The 22,018-nt window shown below is 44.5% G+C and overlaps 1 protein-coding gene across 3 annotated transcripts in view; it reads right to left on the bottom strand.

Annotated features, from left to right (window-relative positions):
* Window positions 1-22,018, bottom strand: part of PHF3 (PHD finger protein 3) — a 2,404,159-nt gene that overhangs the window by 1,769,805 nt on the left and 612,336 nt on the right. For all 3 annotated transcript variants that reach the window (XM_044063854.1, XM_044063855.1, XM_044063856.1), the window contains one exon: window positions 591-746. In XM_044063854.1, coding sequence (XP_043919789.1) covers window positions 591-746 — 156 coding nt within the window. The remainder of the gene's footprint in view (window positions 1-590; window positions 747-22,018) is intronic.

Raw genomic sequence — 22,018 nt, 5'->3', positions numbered from 1 at the left:
TTTTATGACCACATCCTTTATCCAATTCAGGGTTGTGTAGGAGAAACCTTTTTATCCCAGCAGTCAATGGACACAAGGCCGAGAAAGAAATTTTCAACAGGACTGTACTGCAAAGAAGGATAAATGCATGTAAATATAAACAAATGCACACGCACGCACGCACGCACACACACACACACACACACACACACACACACATAAAGGCAGCTCTGGAGGACTGCCAATTTATCTGCAGCATGTTTCTGGGATATAAGACCATATCGAAGCATGTAGTGAAAATTCAAAATTCATACTGGGAGAACAAACAGATTATTCTCAGAAGGCGCCCCAACTGATATCATAAGCCAACTATGAATTGTGAGGCAGTAATAGTAATGCCTGCACCACGGTGTCAAAACCAGTCCTATGGAAATTTCGTTTTGCTTAATGCTTACACACTGGAATCAGTTTGTAATACCATTAAATGTGATGTAAAATTAACTTTGCAAAAATACCCCTACAGAGTTCCACAATTTACTGTAAATAATCCAATTCTTTTCAAACGACTACAATACCACAGATTAGCAGTCTGCATTTTTGGTCACTATTACCTTGAGACACTATGCGAGGTGACTTCCTAGGAGAAGGTGTTGAAGATTTAGCGGTTCTACGTCTGAGATTTCGACCAGGTAGCAACAGTTCCTCTTCTTCCATGGTATCATGACCACTTTCCTTCACATCACTTTCATTCATGACGTCGTCAAGCTCTACAGAATTACAAAAATATAAGTTACATATGCTTAACTGTTTGTTCACTTACTACAGAGGTAGTACAAGCTTCACTGTAGCCCTGTGGTCAGCAGTAAAGACAGTTCTGTTACTTTTTGAAAGACTATATTTCATATCTGTCTTACCATGAAATAATATATAGAACACCAAAAGACCTAAGTGATTTCAGTAAATGGATGCATCTTAAATAGCAAGAAGCACAATTCAGCCACACTCCCCTAACACTGTTCAATCTTAGCCTCCATACATGTTTTTTACCAAGCAAATGGAGAACAGCTATGGTCATTCCCCTGCATAAGGGAGGACCCTTCCACAGTAGGATTGCCACCTTTTCAAATGTCCAAAGTGGGACATTTTTTGTAGAAATGTCAGATTTTGCAGGGCAAAACATACCCACGGCCAGTACAATGGGTAGAACTTCACTTTTTTTGCCTAAATAAAAGCTTATTCTTGTAGCATTTTAGTTGCTTATTCTGTTTTTTTTATAACATTTAGATGTTTCAGATACAAAATAACTGTTTTATGCAAATATTTTTGTCCTAAAATCTCAGGACATTTGCCATTTTTTCAATTATTTTTGCAGGACACAACTGCCCAAAGAGGGACTGTCCCTCGCAAAGTGGGACAGGTGGTAACCCTATTCCACAGACCCATGCAATTACAGACCCATAAGTCTGACCAGCCTCATATGCAAAGCCATGGAAAGACTTATCATGGAAATAGTCAATCAGGACATAGTGAACCTCCAAACACTAGACCTGTCTCAGTTTGGATTCGTTAAAGGCAGGTCATACATACTGAACCTGGTGGATTTTTTTGAAAAGGTCACCAAAGCAGTGGATGAAGGCAAAACAGTATACATCACATACCTCAAACCTGGCCAAATCTTTTGACAGAATTCCCCACTCCGGCACAGTAGAAAACCTAAATAAACCGGGAATAAACCCTTATGTCACCCGGTAGATTGTCAACTGGCTCACAGATTGGATGCAGATAATCAAAATGGGGGAAGTTAACTCCACAAAGAGACCAGTCACCACTGACGTCCCACATGGTTCTAAGCTGGGACCTCTCCTGTTTGGCATCTACTTTTCTGAAGTAAAAGTCACTACCAAAGAGCTCTGACTGACTAAGTTTGCAGATGCAAGCCAGAAGCAGTCATTAAATCTCCAAATGATGCAGCCATCCTGCAGGAGGGTTTGGTTCACATAAAAAATTGTGTCAAAATCATGGCCTAAAACTAAATGCCAAAACATACATTACTGTATCCTTTGGGAAGTCAGCTACTCCAGGGAACTACCACACTGACAACACACCCCTAAGAGCTGACCCAGTTATTTGGAATTTGGGAACTTATGTGAACAACATGTGTCTATTGTTGTAAGAAAGTACTTCTATATTGCACAGCTTATATACAAAGGAACTGTGTCCCTTTACTCGGCCCTCATTAGGGCAGTCATTGAATGTAATGCCCCTTTGGCATGTATCTGTCCAGACACATGCCACAACTGCAACACCCACAGAGATACATTAAAAAGGATACAAAGACCTAAACAATATGTTATGCATGGACCAACTCAAAGGCCTGACAGCATACTCAGTATTCTAAAGACTGTTAAAAGGTGACCTGTGTCTCTCTGTCTGACATACAAGGCATCCTTCTGACCCATTACTGACAGATTTACTGAACATCAGCAAGTCAAATGGTATCGGAAATACTAGGCTTAGGGATCTAAACCTCTTCTACAACACCAACAGAAGAGTTTGGAGGGACAGATTTCACCGAGGATACTGCTGCTATACAACAGACTCACCATCCACATAAAACAAAGTTCATACTAGTCAATTTTCAAGTGTAACTTAGATCTATGGATGGGAAATAGAATATTTACCCCACTTGCGATCTGCTTTTGCTTCAGGCACCTCGCGGCAAGAAAGACTGAAGAAAATGGCGTCGGCTGCATCTTTTACACCCCTGGCGCACTGACGTCAGGGAGGAGGCGACAGAAGCCGATGCCAGACCTAGACTTTGGAACTCGGGCCGACTGCGGGTAGCCTGCTGGCAGGATAACCCAAGATTAATGACTGCAACACTGAAACACAGTGAACATCTGCCCCCTATACTACTAATGGATGGATGCAACTCCTAAATGCTGTATCCCATGCATGGGTCCCCACAAATTATCTACAATATGAAACCAGTTATTCGCATTAGGGGTAATATATAATTATCGACCATTGGATGGTAAGACCAATGTATAACCAAACGGGATAGTTTATTTAGAGCACAAAAAAGGAAACTGGCTAGACTTAAAATGGCCCACAAGGGCAGCTAGCCTAGTGATTACCTATGAACCTATGTTAATGCATAACAATTTTCAAACAATATGAGAGAAATTTGAAATGGATTAAACAAACAAGACTGTCAAAGGAATCACAACATATATGAAAAGACCAAATCCTATCTGACTTCCTGTTTCTTTGCAAAACAAGTGTATCTCCACTAGGGACCAAAATTTACACCAACAAATAAACAAGACACACAGGAGTGATATGTTTCAAACTCGATGCATTTACAGCACTTGCAGTAAATTACTGCTACAGGTCAAGCAAAGTGCTATTTTTGTGTACCTTTAAGGCTAGCCTCAATGACTGAATGGGTAGACATAAACTTACACGAGGGTTATCATTGGAGGTGAGAACTATTAACTCATTCACTCCAAAGGAGCTCAGGAAGTTTGCACTACTAACTTCCAATGGGCGGAGCCTACGTCTTTTGACAGAATCAAATTATGTTCACATTTCTGGAACCATAGGGATTACGAAAGAAGTATAAATGGCAAATTCTTCAGCACAAACTGTTTTTATTGTGGTAGTAGTATTCTTTAGCTTCTAGGTCTTAAAACAAATTTTTTAAGTCACAGTAAAGAATAGTTGGGTAAAATCTTACATAACCATAGATGTCCTTCTCTTCCACGTTGCATTATTCTTACTGTGGGATCCTCCACCTCAGGCGATCCAAACTTCAGCTCCTATACAAAAGCTTAAGCCTGGTTGCTGCCAGTGCATGGGACGTCACACGTAGGGCCAAAAACCAGGGGCCTTAAATGTGACGTCTGCACGCACAAACCTCAGAATTAACTGCCCAGTTGAACCGTAGTCTAGGTAGTGCCAAATGATGCCCTCTAGACCAGTGAATTGCAACTGACTGCTCAGTGTGATCACAGCCTAGGTAGTGCCTCATGATGCCCCATAGACAGGGGAAAGGTAATGCTGGGGGATAGGTGGGAGGGAAGGAATAATACAACATGGAAGAGGAGGACACCTATGGTTGGGGTAAGATTTTACACGACTATTCTATGTCCTCCTATTCTCATATTGCAGTATTCTTACTGTGGGAGAGTACCACAGCTTAAGAAGGAGGAAGGGTGGAGGAAGAGGTAGTGGATTCCAGAAAACCTTGCAGGATTGCCCTTGCAAATCCTGCTCAGGATCTGGAGATATGGTCCAGCTTGTAATGTTTGGTAAAGGTATGTATTGAGGACCAGGTGGCTGCCTCAAGGATGCTAGTTGTGTCTAGGTCCTTGAAGAAGGCCCCAGAAGAGGTTACTGCTCTAGTAGAGTGTCGCCTGACCCCCTGATGTACATGTTTTCCATGGTAGGAATAACAAAAGCAGACAGTTTTCCTAATCCAGCAGGAGATAATTGGTTTGGAGACTGCCTTGCCCAGGGCTCTGGGATGGAAGGACACAAAGAGTTGATTAGACTTTGTAATGGTCTTAGTTTTGTCCAAACAGAACCTCAGCTTCCTGTGGACATCAAGGGAGTGCAGTACTCTCTCACTGTCATTTTTAGGAGATGGAAAGAAGGTGGGTAAGTAGATAGATTGATTTAGGGACAGTTCGTTGACCACTTTGGGCATGAAGGAGGGGTTGGTGCGCAGGGTCACCTTATCTTTGTGGAAAATAGTGTAGGGTGGGGATGCCATGAGCACCTGTAACTCTCAGACTCTTCTGGCTAAGGTGAGGGCTACCAGTAAGACTGTTTTCCATGTGCACATCTGCAGGGATGCAGAGCTCGCTGGCTCAAAAGGAGCAAGTGTAGGTTTTCCTAGGATGTAGTTTAGGTCTCAAGGAGGTGGGACAGGTTTCTTTGGTGACCTAATGTGCAAGACCCCTTTTAAAAACAGTTTAACATTCAACCTGGAGAGTAGAGTTAAGCAGGCAGAGATGGCAGACAGGTGCTCTTTCACTGAAGAGTACGAAAGGTCTAATTTTATGAGCTCACACACATAGGTAAAGACTAGAGGAACATTCACTTGAAAGGGGTCCCTGTGTCTTTAGAGACAACATTTGGAAATGTAGGATCTCCTTGTGTTGAGTTTCCTGGCCTCCTGTAGGACAGACAGCATGTTCTCAGTGTCTGAAGGAGGCTAAAAGTTTATCACCCAGAGGGTTAGGGAGAGCACCTCCAGATGTGGATGAAAGAGAGTTCTCTTCTGTTGTGTGAGCAGATCCACCTTGTGGGACAACCTGTGGTGATTGCCCTTGGTGAGGGATAGAATAAGAGGGAATCAATGCTGCCTTGGCAAATAGGGAGTCACCAACAAGACTTTTGGCATGTCCCTCCTGATTTTAAGGAGGACTTTCTGAATGACAGGGAAGGAAGGGAAGGTATACAGAAATAGTCCCTTCCATGAGATGGTGAAGGCGTCCACTTTCCAAGCTAGTGGTGAGGGATCCTTGGTACAAAAGGTTTTCAAATGCCTGTTCTGGGGAGAGGCAAATAAATCTATTTGTGGTGTGCTCCACTGGTGGACAATGTCTAGGAATACTTCCCTGTGCAACATCTACTCGTGATGCTGAGAGAAAGATCTGCTGAGGGCATCCACTTGGTGGCTGCCTGAGATGGGATACAGACTGCCTGTAGAGATATGCTATTCCGGGAGGCTAATTCCCAAACTTGCATTGCTAACCTGCTGAGTAGGTAAAACCTGGTCCCCAAACTTGCATTGCTAACCTGCTGAGTAGGTAAGACCTGGTCCCCCGCCCCCCCCCCCCCCCCCCCCGGTTGTTGATGTACCACAAAACAGTGGTGCTATCTGTAAAGATTTGTAGGGGGCCTGGTTGCAAGAGAGGAAGAAAGGCCTGCAGGGCTAGCTGGACTGCAGTCATCTCCCTTACGCTGATGTGTTTTTTCAGGAGGAGTGGATGCCAGAGGGCTTGCACTTAAAGAGTCCACTCATGGTAGCTCCACAGCCCAGATCTGAAGCATCTGTGTGCGTGTGCTGAGTTAGTGTGGTGGGGTGGAGGGGCAGGCCTGGGTTCAGTTGCGTCTGTTGAATCCACCACTTCACTTCTGTTTTTAAGTAAGGCAGGAAGGGTTTTTGGAAGTCTAGAGGGCGGCTGTGTTGGGACCACATATTCTTTAGATACCACTGTAACTTTCTCATGTGCATCCTGGCTAGTGGCAGCATACATACTGTGGCTACCATAAGGCCCAGTAGGCACAAGAAATGTCTGGCTGACAAGAGGTTTACCTGGAGGAGGTCCTGGAAGTGGCTGATCAGGGAAATTACCTTGTCCTGAAGAAGGAAACACTTCATCAGGTCTGTCTGTATCTTGCATCCCAGGAAGGTTTTGTCCTGTGCTGGGGAGAGGGATGATTTGGTGAAGCTGAGTGTGAATCCCCATCCCTGCAGCACAGACATGGAGAACAACAGATGTTTTTTTGAGGACGTCTTCCCCTTCTGCAAGGATGAGAATGTCATCCAGGTAGGAGTAGATTTGAATGCCCTTGGTTCTGCAGTAGGCTACGGCAGGAGCTAGACCCTTGGTGCAGTGGACAAACCAAAATGGCAAGGCAGTAAATTGAAAGTGTGAACAGGGTCCAGCAAAACGTAGGTACTTCCTGTAGTCTGGATGTATGGGAATATGGTGGTAAGCCTCCTTCAAGTCCAAAGTGGCCATGAAAGCCTTGGGTGGTAACAGTGGAAGCAGGTTTTGGAGGGATAACATCCTGAAGGTGGGAACTTTCAGGAAGAGATTTAAAAAGGATAAATCCAGGATTGTCCTCAAAGGGCTGTCCTTTTTTGGTACCAGGAATAACCTGGAGTAGAAACCTTTTTCTTCTTGTCCTTGTGGAACAGACAGAATGGATGTTCATCGTGTTTCATTGTTGCAGTCCTTACAAAATGGGTTATCCGGTCCTCGGCAGCCCGCAGCCGGCCAGAATACCAAAGTCGTTGGTATATGACGTCGGCTGCCTTCGGAATAGGTCTGACGTCAGGACATCAGGTACAAAAGAAGACAGCCAACGTCATTTCCTCAGTCTTTCTTGAGCCCGAAGCAGAAGCTTTTTGCACGAGTGCCGGTCGGCCGAGTACCTTCTTTTTTTGTATTCCAACTGCTTAGTTGAAGACGTCCTCAGTTAAGTACCCCATTGGGGACCCTCTTTTCTTGCTTTAACGAATGTCAGAGAACGTTAATAACTATCTTGCCTGTGGAAAATAGATTCCACACAGTGATTTTCATTCCTATTGTATTACTTGTTTGGGCCTTGTGCACGAAGTCCCGAATTGTGTTCTCTGTGCTTCTTTCAAACCGCGTACTATACGCCGTAGAACTAAGATTTTGTTCAAGCATTTCGGAGTTTGGCCTAAATTCGTCGGTATGGCGTCTTCTGGTCTCACGACTTCAGATGTTCCTAAGAAGCGCAAGGATAAGGACCGCGACAGGCTTAAGGTCAAATTAACTGACAACATCCTTGTTAAGTTGGTCGTCGGCCCAGCGATAGTCAGTGAGGCGCTTTCTACGCCCCTGCAGTCTGCGGATGTTCAGCAGCAAGCGTCTGCAGAGACCTTTTCTGAGTCCTCCATACTGCAGGCTTCCACTTCATCTTCTGACCCTCTGCCAGTCGCCGCCTCAGATGGATCCACAGCCGATAAGCAGGCGCCGGCTTCTGAGGCCTCTTTTCTCCGTCCAGAGACCAGATCCAGACCGATGACCTTAATTCAGACTTCTGTGGTGGCTAAGCCTCCAGAGTCCCTCCTGCTTTCTAGCAGGTCTTCCCACCGAAAATCTACTCCTAAGCAGGCGTCGACCTCCCCTCAACTGCCTCAGGCTCAGATGGTTAAAATGGCTAGTGATCTCTTGACCCTTATCAATGGCTCTGAGCCTCCTTCTTCTAAAAGGATTAGGGAATTGTCCCCAGAAGTTTTCTCTGCCTCAGATTCTGAGGTTTCCAGCAACTCTGCTGATGAAGATGGAAACTCTCCACTTTTTCTGGTTTTGAGGATTCTGATGCAGAAGACTCCATCCCTTCTGCCTCCCCTCCAGAAGATTTTTTTTTTTTTGAGATACTCTGAATACTCTTAGGGAGTAATTCAAATGGGAAAGTCAGGACTACCCTTAGTCTAAGAAACGGATTAGGGAATTTTTGGATTTGCCTCAGCATAAGCCTTTGGCTATCCCTCCGGTTTTGGAAGTTATTGATGATGTTTTTATGGAGAATTCTTTGACTCCAAATTCTGTTCCTCCTTCTCCCAGAATGCCTGACAGGTATTACAGAGTTCCTGATTCGCATCAGTTTCTTTTCAAGAATCCTACTGCTGATCCAGAGATTATTTCTCAGAGCCCTAAGGGTGTTAAAGCTACGGTCGCTAAAAATCCTGTTCCTTCTGACAGGGAATCTAGGGCCTTGGATAGGTGGGGTAAAAAGGTCTATACCTCTTCCACCCTTGCTATTAGGTCTGTTAATTGTCTTTTTCATATGCTTAAGTATCAGCAGCATACTTTGGAGGCTATTAAGACTAAAATTGCTGGTGTTCCTTCCCTGATGGACAGTAAGGACTTGCATGATTTACTGAATTCTGCCAGTCTTGTCACTAAACATTATTTACATTGTGGTTTTGACAGTTTGGAGGCTTCTTGCAGGGCAGCAGCCACTGGTTCCGTCATTAGAAGACATGCTTGGCTCAGGGAACAGCCCCTTTTTGAACCTGTCAAATCTAAATTACTGGATGTACCTTTGCACAAGGACAATCCTTTTGGTAGCAAAGCAGAAGAGGTGTTGAAAAAGTTGAAGGATAAGGCCAAATCTATGCAAACTGTTAAGGACTTTCTGCAAGTTCAACCTCCTCATTTTAGTAGACATTACCCTTGTAAGAATTGGACTTTTCCTGACCCTAGTAAGCAGAGTTGCACTAGGTCTAGGGGTTACAGGTCTTCTAGGGGACAGACTTCCACCCCTCAAAAGACCAAGACTGGCAGGCTTCCTCTTCAAAATTGGGAAGTTCTAAGCAAGCTTCCCAAAGTAAGCATTCCCAATGACTCCGGCCTTCCCCTGCCTGCCTCTGTGGGCCCTGGGTTTCCTTTGGAGGGAAGGTTAGCCATTTTTGCAGATGTTTGGCCCACCATCACAGATGACAAATGGGTGCTCAAGATAGTATCTCAAGGCTACAAGTTCTCCTTTCACACCTTCTCTGCTCTTCAAGGGTACACAGATATCCCCCCAAATAAAAGGGCAGAAGTAGAAAAACAAGATTCTTCTTTGCTAAACCTGAGAGCAATAGAGACAGTTCCTGCACTGCAGATAGGTCAGGGTTTGTACTCCAGACTTTTCCTGGTTCCCAAAAAAAGGGGGCACTTGGTGCCCTATTCTGGATTTGTCCATTCTCAACACTTTTCTGGTGATTCCCAAGTTCAAAATTCTCACTCTTCAGCAGTTGCTGCTAATGCTGGCCAAGGATTCCTGGCTGGTGACTTTGGATCTCAAAGAAGCTTATATGCACATCCCAATAAGGGAAAGCTGCAGGCAGTTCCTTCACTTCAGGGCGGGGAACAGGCACTTCCAATTCTCTGCACTGCCCTTTGGCTTATCTACTGACCCCAGAGTTTTTACAAAATGTCTGGCTCTAATTACTGCTTTTTGCAGACAAAGAAACATTCAAATTTACCCTTACTTGGATGATTTTCTTATTCAGGCACACTCTCCAGAGCAGCAACTGAAGGATTTGGACTTTGTAAAGAATCTTCTCACCTCTTTGGGCTACACCATCAATGAAAAGAAGTCAAAACTGGTACCCACAAGGGAGACTGTATTTCTGGGAGCGAGTCTGAACACAGCCGCCCAGATGGTATACCTCCCTAAAGAGAAACAAATGGATCTTTCGAATTACTTTAAGAATTCGGCAAGCATGACCCAGCTCTCTGCAAGGCAATTCCTGCAAGCTCTAGGATTCATGGCTTAATGTATTCTGATGATTCCATATGCCAGACTGCATATTAGGAAAATACAATGGTACCTCAAAAACCTTTGGTGTCAACACACTAAGGATTTGGACTTGATACTTCCTCTGATTCCCTGCCTACAGACAGAGTTCCTTTGGTGGGCGATAGCCTGTGCACAGAACAAAAGCATGCCTTTCTGTCCACCTTCTGCCAGCCAGATTCCCACCACAGATGCCTTGGATTACACTTGGGGAGCGCATCTAGAGGGCAGATGCATTCAGGGGACTTGGAACTTTCAACAGGTGCATTTGCACATAAATCTGAAGGAACTGATGGCAGTACAGCAGACCTTAATAGCTTTCAAGCTTCTTCTATCTCCTGGTGCTCTTCTGGTCAGGACAGACACCACCACAATCATGTGGTACATCAACAAGCAGGGAGGGACTCACTCTTACCCCCTGTGCAAACAAAGCATGATACTATGGTCCATAGCAGCTTCCATGGGCATTCATCTGATAGCTCAGTTTCTTCCAGGAAGGCTCAACACCTTCGCAGACTGGTTGAGCAGGCAAGTCCTGGATCCTCACGAGTGGCAACTGAACAAGACCATCTTTTATCGCATCATTCAGCACTGGGGCACTCTCCAGGTGGATCTCTTCTCATCTCCAAACAACCACCTTCTTCCAACCTTTTGCACCAGGGACCATCACAACAAAGCTTGGAAAGTGGATGCTCTGTCCTTCCTCTGGACACAGCTCTCAATTTATGCATTCCCTCCTCTGCCTCTTCTTCCCAGGGTGTTGTTAAAGATAAGGGATGAAAAACCAAGGGTCATCGTCATAGCTCCAGACTGGCCCAGGCAGCACTGGTATACACTACTTCACAATCTCTACCAGTTTCAGCCTTGGCATCTGCCCCTGATATCAGACCTCTTATTTCAGGAGGGAGGAAAATTTCTGCATCCTCATCTTCAGACTTTGCATTTGGCAGCCTGGCTCATAATTTGAACCTTTCTCAACATGTGGTTGAGGTCCTTCATGAGGCCAGGAGGCCTAGCACTAGGAAATCTTACACAGATAAGTGGAAAAGATTCTCCATCTGGATGTAGTCTAGAGGAGAAGACCCTTCTCAACCTTCTCTTCCTCTTATTCTTGACTATCTGGCAGGCTTGCTTAATGGTGGGCTTTCCTTTTCTTCTATCAAGATCAGCTATTTTTGCTCATTGTTCTTTTGAGCAGCTCATTTTCTCTCATCCTTTGATGAAACAATTCCTCAGGGGAGCTAGCAATTTAAAGCCACCCAGGAGGGTGCCTACTCCTGCTTGGGATCTTAATTTTGTACTTCAGAAACTTACTCTGCCTCCTTTTGAACCAGCTGCCTCAGCAGATTTGAAGTTTCTCTCATGGAAGACTGCTTTTCTCTTGGTTATTACTTCAGCTAGATGAGCTTCTGAGCTGCAGGCCTTAATGGCAGTAGAGCCTTTTATCATCTTCCATGTGGATCGGGTTTCTCTTCGAACTAATCCCTCCTTCATGCCTAAGGTGTTTTTTAGCCTGACTCTTAACCAGTCTATACACCTGCCTACCTTCTTTCCTAATTCTCAGAATAAAGGGGAAAGGTTACTGCACTCCCTGGATGTGCAGAGACAGCTTATGTTTTACCTGGACAGGACTAAACCTTTTCGAAAGTCGGATCAGTTGTTGGTCAGTTTTGCTCCTGGAGCTCAGGCCAAAGCTATTTCTAAACAGACCATTTCTAGGTGGATTGCTCATTTTATTCACTTTTGTTACTTACAACATGGCAAGGTTTCTCCACAGAGTATTAGGACACATTCTACTAAAGCAGCCTCTACCTCAGCAGCTTTTTAAAGAGGGGTACCTACTAGGGACATCCTAGAAGCAGCTACCTGGTCTTCTGTCAACACTTTCACTAAACATTACAATTTACCTTTGTTTTCTAAATCCAGGGTTGGTTTTGCCACTGCAGTGTTGCAGGGCATCCTCACCAACCCTTAAACATTGGGTGTTCCCTCCTCCCTTTTATTTTTTCTTGGGCTTTGGGAATCAACCCATTTTGTAAGGACTGCAACAGTGAAACACGATGAACATACTACAGTTGTGTACACTTACCATAAATGTAGATATTCAAGTGTATTCACTGTTGCAGTCCTGGTTTCCCCCCCTTCCAACCCCCTTTTTTCCTAGGGCATAGACAGAATTTTTCATTTCCTGGTCTAACCCTTTTTGGAGGCTCCTGGCTGTTAAGGCTAGAAAAACTGAGACAATGGCGTTGGTTGCCTTCTTTTGTACCTGCCATCCTGATGTCAGGCCTTTTCCAAGGGCAGCCAACGTCATATACCAAGGACTTTGGTATTCTGTCTGGCTGCGGGCTACCGGGGACCGGATAACCCATTTTGTAAGGACTGCAACAGTGAATACACTCGAATACCTACATTTATGGTAAATGTGCACAACTGTACTTTCCCTGTGTAAGAAGATCCTGGATAACGTGAGTGATGAGATGAAGCTGTTTTTTGGGTGGGAATGGAATGCTCTGAGGACTGGGTTTTTCCTCCCAAGATAGAAAATATCCTTTTTCCACTAGACTTCTTTCCAGAAGGGCAGACAGTGAGAGAGGCAGAATGAGAGGTGGAGGTAATCTAGGCAGTCACATATTGCTGTTATTATTTCTGTCCTGAAAGGGCTGTCTGTGGGTGGAATGTCCTGGGAGAGGATTGCCTCCTTGTCCCTCTCCTATGTCTGGAAGTTGAAGGAGTGTTAGTGGGGGCTCTCCTGACATAGGTTGTTTTTGCAGGGTAATTCCTGTAATATTTTTGTACTGGGGAGACAAGCAGGTGTTTGATATCCTGGAGTTCCTTGCTCTTCTCCTGTAAGTTCTTAAACAGTTCTGCAGACTGTTTCCCAAACAGAAGGTTATGGTCTAGTGTAGCATCCAGAATTTTGGATTTAAAGTCTTCAGGCAGTGGCTGGAGCATAAGCCATGAGTATCTGCGAAGCACAGATGCAGCTGCAGATCTAGCAGAGGCCTCTGCTACATCATAACTGCATCTATAGATGCTATATCTGTCTTATTAGGAGAATCAGGCAAGGAGGACAGTAGTGTTGAAGCTTGGGATACCAAATCCAGAGCATATTTTACCATATGTGTTTGGTAATTAATAGCCCTAAAAGCTAGGGTGGAAGAAGTGTATGTCTTCTTGCCCAGCCTATCCATTACTTTGCTATCCTTATCAGAAGGTAAGAGTGACGAGGAAGGAATAAGTCTAGACTACTTGTCTGGGGTTACAGCTATCACTGTGGGGTCTGCTAAGGGGGCCTTCAACAGAAATTTGTGGTCATCAGAGACCTTGTAGAAATGATCAGGTCTCTTGGGAGTAGGTGGTTGAGAGTCAGAGTTTTTAGAGACTGATGCAAATGCATCTAACTATGCAGGAATCACCAGTGGGATGGCTGATGGAGAAGATGACTCAACCTGCAGCAGCTTGTCATCTGGGTAGTATCCCATTTAAAATACTCCCTCATTTTTGTTACAGTCTCTCCAAATGTAATGTCCTCTGGAGGGGAGTCTCCCTCTTTGGAACCCTCATCAGGGGAGTAGTATTCCAAGGGGGAGGCTATTTCATAGGTTGGTACTAAGCTATCAGCCCTAGGGCCTATACAAACCTAGCCATAACAATTCTCTGGCTATTTCTTCCCACACTATTTACTTCCCTGGACCCCTGACTAGCAGGATGACTGACGTGATCCTCGGGGTGAATTTCCTTTCTCCCATCCAATCGTCAAGGTTCCTTTTGAAGATGGCCAAAGAGGCACTCTGCTTGACATGTATGGGTAATCTATTCCAGAGTCTGGGGAGTCTCTGGGTCAGGAACCTATCCCTTCAGCATGTTTTGTTCATTGTGATGACAAGGTTTAGATCCCTGGAGCGTGTGGCTCTGAGGATTTGAGATGTCTTTAAATGTAGCATGTCCAACAGCTCTGAGTTTGACATGGCCTTGTATGTTAAGCAGAGATCGCCTCTGAGGAGACGATATGCGACAGAGTATAGCTGGAGTTTTTTAAGGCGGTCAGCGTAGGGCATCTGCTTTAGGCCTGTGATTCTTTTTGTGAGGCATTTCTGCGGCCTTTCCAGTTGTTGCAGATGTCTTGAGAGGTACATACCAAATGGGGCGTTGTATTCTATAATAGGTCTAATGAGGGATGAGTACAGAGGGACAATGACTTCCTTTTTTCTGGATGAAAAGCCCTTAGTGATGAGGTGTGCCACACAGAAGGATTTCCTGACTGTTGTGGCGATGTGGTTATCGAAGGTGAGACCACTGTCCACCTGTGTCCCTAAGTCTCTTATCACACTTTCGGTGTTTAGTGTACTGCCACCTATATGGTAATTCACGGGCACATGTTTTTTCCCAAAGGGGGATATCTATACATTTCTTGGCACTGGCATTTGGAATGAGTATGTGACAGACTCATCAGAGGAAGAGGATAAGGCTTCTTCTTCCTGAGTAAAGGAAGAAAGGATAGAAGTAGGTAAGGCAGGTCTTGGACTAAGTACAGATATAGTGGGAACCGAGAAGGCTGAGGGCCTGAGGGCAATACAGGGCTGCAATCAAACACTGAGTGAAGGACTGCCAGTCTGGTTGTGCCGCTGAAGAAGCAGACAAATGTTTTGTCTCCTGTTTCTTTTTAAGGGAGTTGCTTTAGGAGAAGCTGTGGACCCAGCTTCAGGGGTGTGCCCTAAGGTGGAGGGATTGGAGCCCTGAGTCAAAGACGTCATCCGGTGAAGCCTGGTTCCCCCTCGACTTCGGTAGTAACCGATGTTGGAATATCTTCTGGGGACATGCCAGCCAATACTTCGGAAGTGGCATTCTCGAAAGTACATGCTGAAGTCGACGGCTCTAATGGGTGTCCCTCAACCCCTATATCGGTGATTGGCAGGCTGTCCAATAACGGAGGGGCAGAAGTGGTAGGCTTGAAACTTTGGCCTTTTTTCTTGGTGGTTCCACCTGGGCAGCCGACTCCAGATCCATTCTTAATGCTAGCTTTTTTAATCTCTGATTCTCCAAATACAAATTGAGAGCAGCCAGACGACTTCTGAGTATTTTGGGGATAAAAGACTGGCAGATGGTGCATGTGGTATGATCGTGTTCCTGGCCTAGACAGAATACACAATGGTCATGACAGTCTTTATGTGGGATTTGATGTCTGCGTTTGCATTTACCATTCTTAGCAGACATCGGCTAAGAACTGACTAAGAAACCAAGCTCAAGCAAAAAATTAGAAAGAATTCCCCAACAGGGTACTTAGATTTACATGTCTTGAAGGAGAGGAGCACAGCGTTCGATCAGACATTCAACTGCTGCAAAAAAGTTCTGAGGTCTGTGCATGCAGACATCACATTTAAGGCCCCTACTTTATGGCCCTATGTGTGACGTCCCATGCACTAGCAGCACCCAGGCTTAAGCTTTTGTATAGGATCTGACTTTCATGTTGCCTGAGGCAGAGGATCCCACAGTAAGAATACTGCAACATGAGACTAGAAGGACATCCACATTAACTATTACATTTGTAATATTTTGTAAACAACTTTCAATATCTAAGCAACCACTCAAGTTGCACACATACTATCACAGTAGCATTTTATTCATCTAGCTGAGAGCTTTCATATAAGGCTAAGGAGTTATGTCTGTGTTTGGTTATTGAGATATTTAGAAAAATGTGAAAATTATATCTATATAAATACAGCAGTTAACATCTATTTACCTGCACTAAACCGGGAAAAGCCGAAAGACAAGACCTGCACCAAACAGAGGTCAAATATTAATGCGGCTGAGTTTGCTATTGTGTAAGCTTGAAGACGAAGTCTTTTAAAACTTTGTATATAGCATTGTTTTGGAATTAATGATGCAAGCATGAACAAGCAATATCTGACGCCTAGTGGTGTCAGTAGGAGTTAACTTGCAAATGCACCTGGCGGTGTAACTTGGATGTAATGAGTTAAGTATTTGTGAAGGGTGGCAAGATCTTTTAACTGTGTTTATTTAAAGGTGTATATACCAAGGTATCTTACAGTCTTTGTGATCGCTAGTCTAGTACTGTTCCTGTGTTCATGTACAGTAATACAACTACTTGGAAAAGAGCACAATCAATGCCTGTATTTGCAGCTTTTTCCCTTTGGATCCTACAATATTCCAAGGATACAGGTATTTCTGTAAATGTTAAATGTAACACTGTTCATCTCTTATTTATTCGGTTCTTCCATCATTCACATATACCATCATAGTGGAAGTTGGTCAATATTACTCAAATCCGTAAGGGAGCCTGTTTTAGTGATCCTGATAACTGAAGGCCAATTAATTTAACTTCCACTATGTGGAATAACATAAACTATTTCCTTTCATATTTTGTTTTCAATGAGGAATCTGGCTTGTGCCTTCTGAATGTGACTGCCTATTTTGGCTAAAGCATCTTCAGTACATGGGAAATCTGTTGGTCCTGCTGTACATTTGATTTATCTGCTTATCCAGCTGTCACAAGATAAACTGGTCGTGACTTAGGAAAAACAATGGAATAAACTTTGTCTCCAATACTTTCTGGGCCAGAAGGCTATATTCAAAGGTCCAAACTGGCTAATAAGAAGTTACTCTTACCAGAGGAAATCCACAACCCTTGTACCTTGTTTGAGCCACGGTGGGACTCTAACCCACAAGGAAAACAACCATTATAATTTGTGATAAGTACGGATGCAGGAAGGGAAGACCTACTTGAAGTTTGATGCAGAAGGTCCACTACTTCATGGACCAGTGGTAGGGGTCTGACACTAGGATAAATTTCAAGACTGCATGTTGGTTCTGTAGTCATCACAGCTTACTGCCAGACCTTTCTGTTATGGCAAGTAAATGGCAATATAAACACTGTGACAGTCACCAGAGTGACCAGACTATAGTAAGCAGTAGAGTCAGGAGACTGCCTGTTTTGTCTTCACCCAGGCTGCCAAAGACCTTAACCTCTAGGGCAGGAACAATGTGTACTGTTGAGAGTCCAGCTTCATGACTATGAATGCTATTCTCTGAAGAGTCAGGCAGGGCTTCTCCTAATTTACTGTCAAGGGAAGTGTTCACAGGCACCTGTTAACCTCAGAACAGTGAGAACATCACTGCAAATAGAGGTATTACATAATTCTGACACTTCTTGAACATGTATATTCCCCTTACCCAAAGTATACAAATTTCCAAGTTAGTACATTTAAGTAATACGGGTACCCACTCACATCAAGCAATGCAGGGAGGCAAAGCCCTGCAGAAATGCTGTAAGAGTGAAGCAATTACTTTTAGAGTGTGCTGTTCATCTGTCAGCAACACAGTTCAATTTATGAATTGTCGGGAGTCATAGTATCAAGTCTTTCACTTCAAATGAGAAGCCAGTGCTCACAATAAGGATGATTCCAGAGAATCCCTACAGGGAACACATGGGAATCTTTCTTTTACAAAGTACAAGTCTCTTTGGCAGCAAAGTGGTTGATATTCTGAGCACTGCAAAATTCCAAAATGACACAATTTTTTACTAGAAATGACACCCACATAAAACAAACCAGAATTTGACCCAAACACTGATGTGCCAAAGATATCCATCGTGTCAAGTAATACCATTCAGACACCATTTAGTCACAAAAGCATGAGACCCTGGCAGGTAACCCTACAAATGCAAATGTACCGGATGTGCTGACTGAAGATTGAGGTTTAAAACAGGACATGACCTATCCAACCCCATCATCACCCAGAAAATGCAGAATTAAAACTCATACCACTGTTATGAATGCAGGACAGCCTATATGGTTCCTAACACAGTAGAGTTTAAACCTGTCCTAAGAGTTCTGCTGAGATGGACTTGTACAGCAGCAGGGTCCCTTACAGGGAGACAGCAGTGCATTCCCTTGGGAAACCAAGCTGGCAAAAGAAAGGAAAGACTGTGTGAAATTTAACTGCATTACCTTGGCAGCAAAGGGTCTTCTTCCACTGTTTGGAGCAGACTGACTCAGAAGAGAAAGCACAGGCCAACGCTGTGGTATGGAAGGATAGAGCTCGACTATAACTCAGGCAAACCAAACTTGATTAGGATCTTGAGCACATAATGGGGATGGCAATGGGGAAAAAGAAAATATGAGTTTCTTCCTGCTTGCTTATTTATGAGGTAACAAACAAAATGATGAGCTGGTGAAGACCAGGACTCACTGGTAGGTTTGGGGGTATTGCCACTTAGCTGTGGTTGATAACATTACTAGTCCATGCCTAATAGCAGACAGTGACCTTCGAAAGGACGTACCAGAGCAAAGGGGTGAGACTTCCAATGCAAACGTCTGTACATCTGCAAACAGCTACGTAGCTCTCCAGACCCTTGACTTTCCAACTTGCTTCTTCAGCTAGTGCAGGGGCCGGCAACCATAACCAGAGGGGGTTAAACCATTTAGCAGTAGTAATAGTAATAATAACAACAGTAGTAGTAGTAATAATAATAATAATAATAATAATAATAATAATAATAATAATAATAATAATAATACAAAGATGAGTTGATGCAGTGCCCCTTAGTTTTCTGCACCACAGCAGATGATAATCAACCCAAACGTGCAACAATAAGGGATTTACAGAAAAAGGAAAGAAAAAGGAGAATGTAATCAGAGATTGATCAAACACATCTGCAGTGGTGCAATCCTGTTTGCTTCTCAGCAAGTCTTCAATCAGTTCTTTAAAAGCCTAGCCAAACAACTCTATCCCTACATCAGGCATCCAGTATACTGTTTCTGAACTGCTACTTAAAGGAGGGCATCTTCAGGCACCCCATCCTGTTCAGGTATATATCTGAGCCTGAAGTCCTGGTTTCAGCATTTGCAAACGTCAAAATTACAGCAGACCACTTGGAAACCAACCGTGGAGGCTGTCAACAGAGCCTAAATGAGTATTTTCTTTAGTCCAAAGTCAGACCACTGTCTGATCCACCAAGAAGGACAGCAATGAGATTAACAGCTGAGTTCCTTCAACTCCAGGGAGCCTGAAGATAGAACTCTTTCACCAGACCTAGCCAAAGTTACTGACTCCCCATCAGGCAGCAAGGTGGTAAAATGAAGTGGTCACTGAGACCTATACTGGACCACAGGTTCATAGGTAGGTACAAGGCGATCGGCCCAAGGGTCTACGTAAGCCTAGCCAACAAGGTTCCCTGGCTTACGCCACCCAAGAAAGTTATTTTCCTGTGCCACTGTCGAGCAGAGACACAAAAGTGATCCCCGGGGTGTATTTCCTATTTCCCATCCACTCATCAAGACTCTTCTTGAAGAGTGCTAATGAAGAACTTTGCTTGACATGGATGGTTAGCCTGTTCCAGAGTATGGGAAGTCTCTGGGACAGGAATCTATCCCTCCAGCATGCCCTGTTTATTGTGGTGACAAGGTTTAGGTCCCTAAAGCGTGTCGCTCGGAGGCATTGGGATTTCTTTAGGTGTAGCATATCCAACAGCTCTGGGTTTGACATAGCTTTATATGTTAGGCAGAGATCACCTTGGAGTAGGCGATATGCTATGGAGTAAATCTGGAGTTTTTTGTGGCGGTCAGTGTAGAGCATTTGTTTGAGGCCGGTAATCCTCTTTGTAAGGTACTTCTGTGGCCTTTCCAGCTGCTGCAGATGTCTTGTGAGGTACATTCCTAAAGGGGCGTTGTACTCTATAATGGGTCTAATGAGTGTCGAGTAGAGGGTAACAATGACCTCTTTTTTCCTGGATGAGAACCCTTTTATGATGAGGTGTGCCACGTAGAAGGACTTCCTGACTACTGTGGCGATGTGACTATCAAAGGAGAGACTACTGTCCACCTGGGTCGCAAGGTCTCATCACACATTCTGTGTTAAGTAGATTGCTGCCTATGTGGTAGCTCATGGGTATAGAGTCACAGTAAGACGCTGTCTGGTTCGATTCTCAACTAGAGTGTCTTCTACGTGGAGACATGTGTGAATGGGCGTACCTTCGTTGAAGGTTGTGCGTCAGGGCTGGTAACTTGGCACGTAAAAATCAACTACCAATCATTAGCGGACCGGAGTTCTGCTGTGGCGACCCCTAACCGGGAAAAGCCGAAAGACACAACAACAACCAAAGGGGATGACACTGCACTTTTTGGCGCTGAGCTTGAGGCCATGGCTCTGACACCAGGCATCTGTCTCAGCGAGGCCCTTCTGTAGGATGTCCACATCATTTGGGGACTTGACTATGGCTCCTAGTTTGCAGTCATCTGCGAACTTCATTAGCCAGAGACCTTCTGTGTTAGCCTGTACTTCAGAGAAGTAGATACCAAACAGGAGAGGTCCCAGGACGGAACCCTGTGGTACTCCATTTGTCACTGCTTTGAGGTCAGATTTGGAGTCTGCAACTTTTACAGTGAGGGTTCTGTCAGTGCGCCAGTTGGCAACCCATCTTGTGATGTAGGGATTTATACTTAGTTTAGTGAGTTTAGCTATAATTCCAGAATGGGGGATGGTGTCGAAATCCTTGGCGAGGTCAAGATAGGCTGTGTGAACCACCTTATCCTCATCTACAGCTTTGCTGACTGTCTCAAAGAAGTCGATCAGGTTCAGGAGGCATGATCTGCCTTTCACAAACCCTAACTGGGTGGGATCCAGAGTTTGGAGTTTACCAATGTCTTTGTTTATGAGTTCCATGATGATACGTTCCATGGCCTTGCAGACCAGGCTTGTCAGGCTAACAGATCAACAGTTCCCGGGATCAGTGGTGGCTCCCCCTTTGTGGAGTGGGATAACTGTTACTGTACGCCATTCAGTGGGCACAAAGCCTGATGCGAGGCTATTATTGAACATGGTGCGTAGGTGGGGAGACAATTCGTTCTGAAGTTCGTGTAAAACGCAGCCTGGGATGTTGTCCGGTCCCATGGATGCTGTGTTTTTGGCTTGAGAGAGTGCAGCTTTTACCTGCGTAGTTGTGATTATAGGGCCTCTGCATTCTTCCTGTATAGATATGGGCCCTTTAAGGGGGTGGGGGGGGGGGGTAAAGTTAGCACTGAATCTATCTGCCAGGATGTTGGCAATATCAGTTGGTTCTGTAATATTTGTGCCGTTGTGCTGTAACTTAGAGCAGATCTGTGTGTTCCCATCGAAATTCTTGACATAGCTTATAGAATGCTTTGTGGCTGTCCTTAGAATTAGTGGCAATTTTGTTTTCATAGCTAGCTTTGGAAGATCTTATAAGGGATCTCAGCTTCTTACTGAGGCTGACTAGGGAGCTCCTCCACTCATGGGATTTTACTCTCTTTTGCAACAGTTTCTTCCTTCTGTTGTACAGTTTGTTTATGGCAGGGGACCGCCAGATTGGCTTCCTTTTTTTGGAGGTCAGCGTCTTGGTTCTGTTTGGGATAGCACGATCCGTGCACTCGTGTAAGTGCTTATAGAGTGCATTTGTGTAGGATTCAGCAGTTGTAACTGTATTGCCCATCTGCCCGGGTGTCATGAAGTTCACCACTTCTGTCTTAAGAAGCATGAAGTTGGCTTTGGAGAAATTCTTTACCGTGGTTTCCTTAATGGAGGGTGGGGGCGAGATGTGGATATCAAGGGTGATTAGCTTATGCTCGGATCAGACCAATGAGGAGTTGACTTCAGGTGTGGTCACTCATGTTGGTAATGACTAGGTCTAGGATATTGTTGCCCCTGACGGGGGTGTGGATAAGTTGATCCAGGGCATTGGAGTTTAAGAATTCCAGAAAGCGTTGAGCTAAGGAGTTGGTACATGAGTAGTTTTCCCAGTTAATGGTGGGGTAGTTGAAGTCGCCCATTATTAGGGTGCTTGGTTGAACCCTAATATTTTCCAGTATATCAAGAAAAGAGGAGTGGGAATCCTGGGGAATGGTGGGGGATATGCAGCAAGCAACAATTTGGATTGCAGTTTTCTCCAGAGTTAGTTGCACTTGGATAACCTCGGATGCATTATGCTGAGCAACTAGCCTGG

This window comes from Protopterus annectens, chromosome 2.part2 (genome assembly GCF_019279795.1).
Source record: "Protopterus annectens isolate FY-2018-M chromosome 2.part2, PAN1.0, whole genome shotgun sequence".
In the NCBI taxonomy this organism is placed as follows: Eukaryota; Metazoa; Chordata; order Ceratodontiformes; family Protopteridae; genus Protopterus; species Protopterus annectens.
This window is presented reverse-complemented; position numbering and strand designations above follow the sequence as displayed.